This window comes from Ictalurus punctatus, chromosome 5 (genome assembly GCF_001660625.3).
Source record: "Ictalurus punctatus breed USDA103 chromosome 5, Coco_2.0, whole genome shotgun sequence".
NCBI classification, from domain to species: Eukaryota; Metazoa; Chordata; class Actinopteri; order Siluriformes; family Ictaluridae; genus Ictalurus; species Ictalurus punctatus.
Window position 1 is genome coordinate 13,765,708 of NC_030420.2, and position 11,650 is coordinate 13,777,357.

General features: G+C 40.0%; 1 protein-coding gene across 1 annotated transcript; it reads right to left on the bottom strand.

Annotated features, from left to right (window-relative positions):
- Window positions 1-6,571: 6,571 nt before the first annotated feature.
- vgll4l (vestigial like 4 like) lies at window positions 6,572-11,348 on the bottom strand. Its single transcript, XM_017468757.3, has 5 exons — window positions 11,123-11,348; window positions 9,611-9,734; window positions 9,296-9,518; window positions 8,243-8,321; window positions 6,572-7,548 (listed from the first exon to the last, which is right to left on the bottom strand). The coding sequence occupies exons 1-5, from the start codon at window positions 11,187-11,189 to the stop codon at window positions 7,220-7,222; spliced, it is 822 nt and encodes a 273-aa protein (XP_017324246.1). The 5' UTR covers window positions 11,190-11,348; the 3' UTR covers window positions 6,572-7,219.
- Window positions 11,349-11,650: the final 302 nt, after the last annotated feature.

Genomic DNA, 11,650 nt, shown 5'->3' on the forward strand with positions numbered 1-11,650 from the left:
TAGTCTCTGTCATTGTCCAAGCCTTATATCGTGTTTACCTATCTGATCTTTGACCTTTGTTTACTCTATTGACCTCAATTATCTGCTCTGCCTCGTTTTTCCTGTTTGCCTGATCGCCTGACCTCTACCTGTCTTTTGATTATTGATTTCTGCATTACCCTTGGACTTTGTTTGATTAAACCACCAAACCTGCAATTGCTTCCATTTCAGCCTCCATTTCGTGACAGAATGGTCATCATGCTAACTCATGCCCAGTTTCTTCCGACACCGGCACTGGATAAGTATGCCGGGGATCCTGCACGATGTAAAGGTTTCCTTATACAATTCTCCTTGTTCTTCGCTAACTATCCAGACATGCCGGAGACACGTAAGGTCACCCATTTTATGGAGCGCTTAATCGGGAAGGCTCTCCTCTGGGTTACGGCCGTATGGGAACAAGGCGGTGATTCCATCTCTCCTTTGGAACAGTTTACAAGGCGTTTCCAGCACGTCTTTGATCACTCTCCGGATGGCAGGGAGACAGGAGAGGAGCTTTTTACCATGACTCAAGGCTAACATTGTGTTGCTGAATATGCCCTCGAGTTCCGGACCGTCACGGCAAGGAGGGAGTGGAACGAACCAGCTCTAAAGACGATGTTTCGCCAGGGACTTAACCCGAAAGTAGTGCCGGAGCTGGCCTGTCATGACGAGCAACTCACCCTCGATTCTCTAGTTGACTTCACCATCCAACTGGATCGACTTCTGCAGTGCATCACGAGGAAAATGGGGTGGCTGGCTGCCTTATGTCCCAGGGAGCCCTCATGTCTGGGTTGCCTTCTGGCTCTCCCTTTTACATATGCTGTCATAGCTAGTCTTGCCTTGCTTGCACTCATGAAAAGTCCTTAACCATTACGGGACAATAAGCACGCCAAATAATCTCTCCCTCTCTTTCCCTCTCTCTTTCTGTTGAGCTACACATGATATGCCTGAGATACCAGTGATCCTGACCCCTTCTGTTCTCCAGAATTGCCTTATCCATCCTGATGCCCTACTTCTGGTTGGAGTTCTTGTCAATTGGAAGTTACACGCTTCTGCTGAGGATGGCCCAACATGGTGCAGCCTAAAGATCATTCAGATTGCTTAGGATGGGACCACTTAAAATTCATAAAGATGTCTTTGGACCTCAATTCATGTGAACAGTTATGCTATGATGGCGAGGACCACAATTGCTATTATAGCCTTAGCACTGCAATTACCACAAACTTTTGCACTCAAGTCTCCATCAGTGAACAGTGGAGGCTTCTTCCTCATATTGCCTCAGGGAGTTTTTCCTTACCACTGTCACCTCTGGCTTGCTCATTAGGGACAAATTCATAAAAAAAATTATTTATATTCTGAATTTATACATTTCTGTAAAGCTGCTTTGGGACAATGTCCATTGTTATTGAACCTATCAGAAAGAAAGCAGAAATTTTAGGAGTAGCCAAATCAACAATTTGGTATGTTCTTAAGTAGAAGGATTGCAATGATGAGTTCAGCAATATCAAAAGACTTGAAGGAACACAGATGATGACTAAAGTGGATGATTACAGATTTTTTTCCTTGATGAAGAAACACATGTAGCCAAGTCAGGAACGCTCTCAAAGAGGTAGACGTCCATCCATCCATCCATCTTCTACCGCTTACTCCTTTTCAGGGTCATGGGGGAACCAGGAGTCTATCCCAGGGAGCATCAGGCACAAGGCGGGGTACATCCTGGACAGGGTGCCAGTCCATCGCAGGGCACAATCACATACACACTCACACACCCACTCATACACTATGGACACCTTAGACACGCCAATCAGCCTACCATGCATGTCTTTGGGCCTGGGGAGGAAACCGGAGTACCCGGAGGAAACCCCCGCAGCACGGGGAGAACATGCAAACTCTGCACACACATGGCCCTGGTGGGAATCGAACCCCGGACCCTGGAGGTGTGAGGCGACCGTGGTAATGTTAGACAAGAGGTAGACATATTATTGTCAAAGTTGACAATCAAGAGACGCCTTCATGAATGTACAGTATCTCACAAAAGTGAGTACACCCCTCAAATTTTTGTAAATATTTGATTATATCTTTTCATGTGACAGCATTGAAGAAATGACATTTCGCTACAATGTAAAGTAGTGAGTGTACAGCTTGTATAACAGTGTAAATTTGCTGTCCCCTCAAAATAACTCAACACACAGCCATTAATATCTAAACCGCTGGCAACAAAAGTGAGTACACCCCTAAGTGAAAATGTCCAAATTGGGCCCAAAGTGTCAATATTTTGTGTGGCCACCATTATTTTCCAGCACCGCCTTAACCCTCTTGGGCATGGAGTTTAACAGAGCTTCCAGAGTCCTCCACTGCTCCATGACGAGATCACGGAGCTGGTGGATGTTAGAGACGTTGTGCGCCTCCACCTTCCGTTTGAGGATGCCTCACAGATGCTCAATAGGGTTTAGGTCTGGAGACATGCTTGGCCAGTCCATCACCTTCACCCTCAGCTTCTTTAGCAAAGGCAGTGGTCGTCTTGGAGGTGTGTTTGGGGTCATTATCATGCTGGAACACCACATACTGACCATGCTCTGCTTCAGTATGTCACAGTGCATGTTGGCATTCATGGTTCCCTCAATGATCTGTAGCTCCCCAGTGCTGGCAGCACTCATGCAGCCCCAGACCATGACACTCCCACCACCATGCTTGACTGTAGGCAAGACACACTTGTTTTTGTACTCCTCAACTGGTTCCCCCACACACACTTGACACCATCTGAACCAAATAAGTTTATCTTGGTCTCATCAGACCACAGAACATGGTTCCAGTAATCCATGTCCTTAGTCTTCAGCAAATTGTTTGTGGGCTTTCTTGTGCATCACCTTTAGAAGAGGCTTCTGGGACGACAGCCATGCAGACCAATTTGATGCAGTGTGTGGCGTATGGTCTGAGCACTCACAGGATGACCCCCATCCCTTCAACCTCTGCAGCAATGCTGGCAGCACTCATACGTCTATTTCCCAAAGACAACCTCTGGATATGTGCACTCAACGTCTTTGGTTGACAATGGCGAGGCCTGTTCTGAGTGGAACCTGTCCTGTTAAACCACTGTATGGTCTTGGCCACCGTGCTGCAGCTCAGTGTCAGGGTCTTGGCAGTCTTCTTATAGCCTAGGCCATCTTTATGTAGAGCAACAATTCTTTTTTTCCCGATCCTCAGAGAGTTCTTTGCCATGAGGTGTCATGTTGAACTTCCAGTGACCAGTATGAGGAAGTGTGAGAGCAATGACACCCAATTTAACACACCTGCTCTCCATTCACACCTGAGACCTTGTAACACTAACAAGTCACATGACACCGGGGAGGGAAAATGGCTAATTGGGCCCAATTTGGACATTTTCACTTAGGGGTGTACTCACTTTTGTTGCCAGCAGTTTAGATATTAATGGCTATGTGTTGAGTTATTTTGAGGGAACAGCAAATTTACACTGTTACACAAGCTATACACTCACTACTTTACATTGTAGCAAAGTGTCATTTCCTCAGTGTTGTCACATGAAAAGATATAAGCAAATATTTACAAAAATGTGAGGGGTGTATTCACTTTTGTGAGATACTGTGAGATACTGTGAGACTCTTTTGTGAGATAGTGGGTTTAATTCAAGAAACAAAACACTGGTAACTGTCAAAAACAGAAAGTCCAGATTACCCTTTGCTAGAAAACATCTATATATATATATATATATATATATATATATATATATATATATATATATATATATATATATATATATATATATATATATATATATATATAAAAACCTGCCCAGTTTTGGAACAATATTGTTTGGACAGATGAAACCAAGATAAACTTGTACCAGAATGATGGGAAGAGAACAGTCTGGAGAAGGAAAGGAAATGCTTATGATCCAGAGTATACTACATCATTTGTCAAACCTGGTGGATAATGTGATATGGTATGGGCATGTATGGCTGCCATTGGAACTGGGTCACTGGTGTTTGTTGATGTGACTGCTCAAAGAAGTAGCAGGATGAATTCTGAACTGTATGGAACTATACTTTCTGCCCAAATTCAGTTAAATGCTGCAAAAAATAGCACGGCGCTTCACAGTACAGATGGATAATGACCCAAAACATACCAAGAAAGCAACCCAAGAGCTTCTTAAGGCAAATAAATGGAATGTTCTTAAATGGCAGAGTCAGTCATCTAACCTCAATCCAATTCAGCATGCTTTTCACTTACTGAAGAAAAAACCTGAAGGCAGAAAGTCCTCAAACAAGCAGCAAATGAAATGGCTACAGTAAAGGCCTAACAAAGCATCTCAAAGGAGGAAACCCAGCATTTGGTTATGTCCATAGGTTCAACACTTCAGGTAGCCATTGACTGCAAAGAATTTGCATCCAAGTATTAAAAAATAATCCTTATATTTATTATTATGTTAGTTTGTCCAATTACTTTTGAGCCTGTGAAAATGTAGGGGAAATGGCTGTAATTCCTATATAGCATATAAAATAGCATATAAAATAAATCAATTTTTTAAATAACCCCCTTGAATTAAAGTTGAAAGTCTACAGTTCAAAAACATCTTAGTTGCTTAATTTCAAATACATTGTGGTGGTGAACAGAGGCAAAATTATAAAAAATTGTGTCACTACTTAAATAATTATGGACCCGACTGTACCTTTCAACAAGGAGATTCTGTACATGCTTTGTAAGCTATTTGTAAGCTATGACATCGACAGTCAGATGTAACCAGGAAGATGTCAAGGAAATCCTACAGAAACAGCTTATTTTTATTTTGGGCTAATCTAAACAAAGCGAGGTCCATAAATACATGGTTGGATGAGTTTGGTGAAGAGTAACTCCAGTGGCCTGCACAGAGATTTTACCTTAACCCAGTGAACCTTTGGAATGAATTGGAACAATGACTGCAAGTCAACATCAGTGCCTGATCTCATAAATGCTCTTTTGACTGAATGTGCACAAATCCCTACAGACACAATCCACAAAAAAATTTGAAAAGAGTGGAGGCTGTTATATCACAAAGGTAAAGGCCAACTCCATATAATACCCATAGTTTTGGAATCCAATGTTCAACAAAGTGATGATTTTAATGCCAAAGCATTAAAGCCAAGTGAATAACATTGATTATATGGTTACAGTTGCAAGTAAGTGGTACCTGAACAGACATTTCTTGAAGTTGAGGTGTTGAAAGCAGGACATATTAGCAATCGTAAGGATCTGAGCGACTAAAGTGGTCCTAGGAAGGACAACCGTTGAACCGGTAACAGGGTCATGGGCACCCCAGGGAGTGAAGGCTAGCCCGTTTGATCCAATCCCACAGAAGAGCTACTGTAGCACAAATTGCAGAAAAAGTTAATGTTGGCTATGATAGAAAGGTCTCATAACAGTTTGCATAGCCACAGACAGGTGTGCCCATGCTGACCACTGGCCACTGCCGAAAACGTCTACAATGGGCATGTGACTATCAGAACTAGACCATGGAGCAATAGTTATTACATATTACATACACGCCCAGTTAACCTGATTTGGATATTGAGTTGGATATATCAACCTGATTTTAATATTATAAATTATCATGACCAAGTAAACAGTCTGATAAATTAAATGTATGTTGTGCATAAGATTTGACAAAAATTATATCCGATTTTATTTGCCTCTGATATTCATTACAACAGCTCTGGAGCAAACATTCAGTATTGAAACTTTTTCTCCATGAGGAATACCTCTGCTCTAGAGTGTCCACACTCCAAAAGGACCTACAACAACATGTCCAGTGCTAAGCTACATGAAATTTTTTATGATAAGTAAAAATGCTTTCAATTGACAAAAACCAGTATCCCTTACCAAGATTTGCTGAGCCTAAACTATATTGTTTCATCAATGGAAAGAAAATTGGAACTGTTTTGAGGTGTTTCTACTGTATCCATATATTTGTTCAAATCAAATCAGTTGACAAGTTCTGCCTAATAATTTGTGTGTGTGTGTGTGTGTGTGTGTGTGTGTGTGTGTGTGGATCAGAACAATAATTTTGTTCAAAGATGTACATAGTGTCACTCATGAAGTCCTGTATCAATAGATACGGTTTATGAGTAAATGGCATTTTGTAATACCACATGCTCCTAGTATTACAGAATCAAAGATGAATGAATTAATAAATGAAAATAATTATAGTTCAGACTTTTGTTCTCAATGACAATTTTACAGCTGAGAAATTTTATGAGACATGAGAGAAGTAAAAACACGTTTTGCATATAAAAAATTACTCAACCCATTTACATTTATTAATTCATTCAATCATCTTCAATAACAGTGTTATCCTGATTAGGGTTGCAATGGATACAGATCCTATCCCAGGGACTATGGGCATAAGGTGGGAATACACCCTGGCTGGGACTCCAGTCCATCACAAACATTTGACATTCATTCACACCTAGGGGCAATTGAGTGTTACCAACCACCTACTGGCATGTTTTCAGGAGGTGGGAAGAAGTCTAACAACTTGGAGGAAACCCACACAAACACATTAATGCTTACATTATTTAATCCTTACATTAAAAAAAAAACATTAAAATACAAATCAACCTCTGTCATATTTTTTAGATTTCTTTTTTATTTGTCTGCATGGTAGTTTTAAATGCCCCTTTAAATAAAAATTATCTGGTCCACAGAGCAATAAGCAACATAAAAATATTAGATATTGCTGCTAACCATTTGCTTACTACTACAGTATTGTAACAGTGTCCAAATGTTTTTTTCATTTTCTTTTTGCATGGTACCATTATCTGATTATGGGACCTACAGACATATAACATTTGTGTTTCAAACTAGCCAAATAATAGTATTATTTATTATCAGTGCAATCAAGGACTAAAATTAAGTAATGAAAAAATAACCAAACTGAATATAGCTGAACCAATAATACATAGACACCATGTATTTCCATACATGAAGTTAGAACATATAGCGATCAGATCCTCCAAAGAATATCCCATACAGAGATAACCGAATCCTTAATAGTGATGCTCAATATTGCATCACTATCCCATAACTCTGTTATTTAACTGCATGCCTTTGGCATTTTATTCAGCTGCAGTGATCACACATAACGTGGTTCTATGTGATAGCCTCACAAGTCCATTATGCATTTAGAAAATCTTTTTTTCCTACAGCTTCATTTCCCTGACCACATGCTGGAACGGGCTGTAGTTGCACTGACAGAATCTTTGCGAGCTCGTTTAGGGCTCTGGCCATAACCAGGCGAGTGGATAACGGTAGAGGGATTACTGGGTAGAGATGAAGATGATGTTGACTGTGATGAAGATGAACTGCATGCAGAAGAGGATGCTTTGAGTTGTAGCCACTTCTCTCCAAGGGCCTTGGCAAAGTGGTCATCCACAGACACGCTGATGGAGATTTGCTTAGAGGAACCTTTTTGATAGTTCACCCCAAGGCTCCGCTGGAAATGTTCCTCAACGTTATCATAACTGTGCTGCGTTAAAACTATACAATGAGAACCAACACAAAATTAGATTTAGGATAGCACTTACACTATATGGCCAAAAGTTTGTAGACACCTGACCATCACATTTATATGTGCTTTTTGAATTGCCTATTCCAGATTTAGTGTCCTCCTCCCGCACTCTTCTGGGAAGGCTTTCCACTAGGTTTTGGATATTGACTGTGGTCTTTACTAATGCTCTTGCCCTTTCAGCTACAAGATCATTAGCAAAGTCAGGCATTGATGTTCTGTGAGAAGGCTTGGGGTGCTGTCTGGTTTCCAATTCACCCCAAAGGTTTTCAGTGGGGTCTGGGTCAGGGCTCTGTGCAGGCCACCCGAGTTCTTCCACAGCAACCTTGGCAAACCATGGCTTCGTGCACCTCACTTTGTGCAAAGGGGCATTGTCATGCTGGAACATGTTTGTCCTTTATTCCAGTGAAAGGAAATTGTGATGATACAGTATACAGTCATCCTATACAATTGTGTGCTTCCAACTTTGTGGTAACTGGAAGGCCCATATATGGGTGTGACGGTCAGGTGTCCAAAGGTTTTTGGCCACATAGTTGAAAACTAGATTTAAAATTTTATTGTAGTGTATTGATCAAGATGGTGAATTAATTTGATTCTCTAAAATGGCTATGAATGAAAAGAAATGTAAAGGGCATTTCAGCTCTTAAAGATTCTTATATAACATACCAGTTGCGTGCTTGCAACAGTCTACAGGCATACAGGTTGACTTTGTTGATGAGACACATGTGATCACTGAGGGACGAACCTGCAAGTACATGGGTTGTTACAATGTAGAAACCCTTTTATAGTACTATTAACTCTATGATGATAGAATTACATTAATAACAATTTATTCCTGTGTCAGATTTGGGCATATTATTTTGAGAAGAAAGTATATACCTGAAGCTTTCTCTGTTCCTTCATCCACAATGCCACCAACATATCAATAACCGCAGTGGGCTGTTGAGACTTGTTGACAACATTCCTCCACCCATTGCTTACATTTCATCCTGAATCAGGCTGGATTACATATCTTGAACAAGCAAAGGCCTGTCTGAGCCCCCATAAGCAGTCTTGCTTGTTACCTATCTTAAATTCTGCTGCATCTCATAGACAGCGGAGATAAGTAAAAAGTGGCTTTTGGAGAGATCCTGAGAGTTGGAAAGGTATATTATGTGCTTACTTAATACACTCTGCCATAAACTGGGCAGGGTAGAAATTAGTCTAGTGGTTATTGGATTACTCCATGTGAAGTTTGTGGTTGAGTGTGGGTGAAAGGAAAAAGGAAGGCTTTTATGTTCCTGAAATGTACCAGAATGTTCTAAAGTCTTCTTCCACAATTTTTTAAAATTCATTTTGTATCATATTGTTTGGTAATGTTTTACAAAAATATGTAATGTTACATGTTGTAATGTTTGATAAAATATCTGTAGCATGATTACTTTGATATGATTTGATTATAAATCCTTAATGGTCATATCCATAGTACAATTGTCTAATGTCTAATGTTTAATGCATTGGATTGTCCAATGTCTAATGCATAGGATTTTGCTGTGTTATAATGTTTGGCAGAATATAGGAGAATTTTAATCTGTAATTAAACTGCACCTAATCTGGTCTGCTACTGGACTGTTTCATTATGTTGGCAAAATGCTACTATGTTAGCTCACTATGTACTATATGTATCATTTTCATTTGCACTCTGTGATTAATACAATACAGCTTTTTGGAAGCAATTACCTGTAGGTGTTGGACTGCAGATTTTTTGTTTTTGTCTTCTGTCTCCTCTGTCTCCTGGTGCATTTTCTTGACAAGGGCGAGCGGCTCATCCATAACTGCACTGGAGATAAGGTGAGCTGGACTTGCTGTGGGGCTCCAGGTGGATGTAGGACTCTCAGGCACATTGAACCATGATGATGCCCTGTCAGCTTTGACCAGGCTTTTGCTAAGGGCCCTCTCTCTTCTGAAACCAAGTCATTATTATTAGCTACCATGAGCGTCTTTGGATAATCTGTGGACAGCTACTATAAGAACAGTAGATGTTTGGTGTTGTACCTCTCCTCCAGTGTCCGTCCTTGTTCTAAACTGTGCTTATGTTTGAATGGGTGAGCAGCAGTCACTCTGATTCTGTCACTGGTTATGTGACGGAACCGGTCCTCACTCCTCAGGTGTGGCTGACCTATGAGATGCAGCTTATATTACACATATACGTTTTATTAAGGTATTGAAAACAAAATCAAAAAGATGTAAACTGGTGATGTAAACCAATCATAATTACATAACCAGTGTCAAACAATGAAGTGAGTGGCAAAAACATTAACAACCAGCTTAATTTTAGTCTCTTCAATTTATCATGACCGATATAACCTAATTGTGGGAAAACACTGTTGTGCCATCATAACAATGTAAACTCTCTTAAGCTGCAGAACTAGATAGACTGGATCTATGAGTATTACCTTGGAACCTGATCTGACTCACTACTAACGGTAAGTGTCATATAAATGCAAAATGCATCATGTGAGACATGAAAACAATCATAACTGTCTGTAAATAAACTGAAACTATTTTATCCACTAGAGATATTTCCCTTGTTGGCACAAGACAGGTGAATTGTGAGATAAGACTTGCATAGAGTGTTACTTCTGCCCCCTATGTTCAATCAACATCATGATAATGACAGGACCAGCTGCTCCATATTTAAATAAACAAAGACTATCATATGCTAACTATGTGCTACCATGGCATTATTTATGCCTGGTGATAACATAAAAAGCGACACATTCAGATGAAAATCTTGTTAATATAGTTTAGGCAGTAAACCTCACAAACATGTTCTAGAGGAAACACAAAATTTAGAAAACACCCACATTTGACAACGGAATGTATAGGGTCAATAGTGTAGAAAAGTGCTTCAAGATTTGCACAAGTAAGTGAAAAACAGCTTTATCATTTTAAATATCAAACACTCTAAATGCTCAAGTGGGTGTTTTGGGTGGAAATCTTGTGCACATGACCAGTACCCTCACACATAGGTATACATGTAAATTATGTTCCCTATGTTGTGGAGTGTGACGGACTGACACAATCCATTAGCGGACAGAGGAGTGGGTGAAAACCACACCTTCCAACACAGTGGTTTTCTAGTGCCTGAGGGAGGATAATTTTCCTTGAATGCTTAGACAAAAAAAGACCTTCCAAAGCTAACACTGACAGTCTGCATGTAAACAGCATTAACATCTGTTATATATATTAACTCATCTCAACAGCCTGAGATAAAGTTTCATACAAAATAAAAGACAAGAATCTTTCTTATCTCATAAATGTTTATAATCACATCAATATTTTAACTCTGTTTAGTTAGTTTACATGAATTAATTCAATTTAAAATAATATTTCAATTATATGAAAATTTCTGCTGATAAATCTCCACAATTTCCTAGTAATTTCAATTCTGTATTGTGTCAGGATCCCATTACGCATAATGCGGAAAGGTATCTGCTGCTAGCAGAAAAACTAGTAAATAAGTTAAGACATTGGGTGCACCATGTGGCACAAAATGATACTTACCCTCTAGGATGTAAACTTTGAAACCACTGCTCATCCGGGTGATGTAGTGGAAATTTGTGACAGCCATGACTCCAAATCCTTTGAATCTAGTTGTTCTGGGCTCTTGGCAATAGCTGGCAAAGGATCTCCACCTGAGTTCTATGATTACTGACACCGTAACGAACAGTAAGAGTTAGGATCAGTAAGGATCTTCAGTGCGCTCTGTATAAGGATTGTGACCTCTGCTCTGTGTTGACTTCCAGAGATTTCATTGGCTGTATCATGTCCAACCCCCTTTCCCTTCTCCTTGGTACTTAGTCTGCTTCTGTTTCCAATATGCTACTTCCACAGGTTCCTTAAGGGAGGGAGTCTAGTAAGAAGCTGTGAACTACATTCTATCTATCACCCCTCTAGAATCCCTAATTTCTCCAACATGGACTTAATGGTAAAAATGTAAACATGCATGACACTGTTCAATTGAGCTTGTGATCTTTTCAATAACCTGTGTATACATGCCAAAAGGCAGAAGCATTGAAGACCAATGCTTTA

Excerpts from the sequence above, each read along its gene's own strand:
- vgll4l (XM_017468757.3), bottom strand. The coding sequence starts at position 11,189 with ATGGCTGTCACAAATTTCCACTACATCACCCGGATGAGCAGTGGTTTC. Across the intron at positions 9,735-11,122 it reads CAAAGTTTACATCCTAGAGG|GTCAGCCACACCTGAGGAGT; the intron begins GTAAGTATCATT and ends TGCATCTCATAG. Across the intron at positions 7,549-8,242 it reads CTGTTGCAAGCACGCAACTG|TTTTAACGCAGCACAGTTAT; the intron begins GTATGTTATATA and ends CTCATTGTATAG.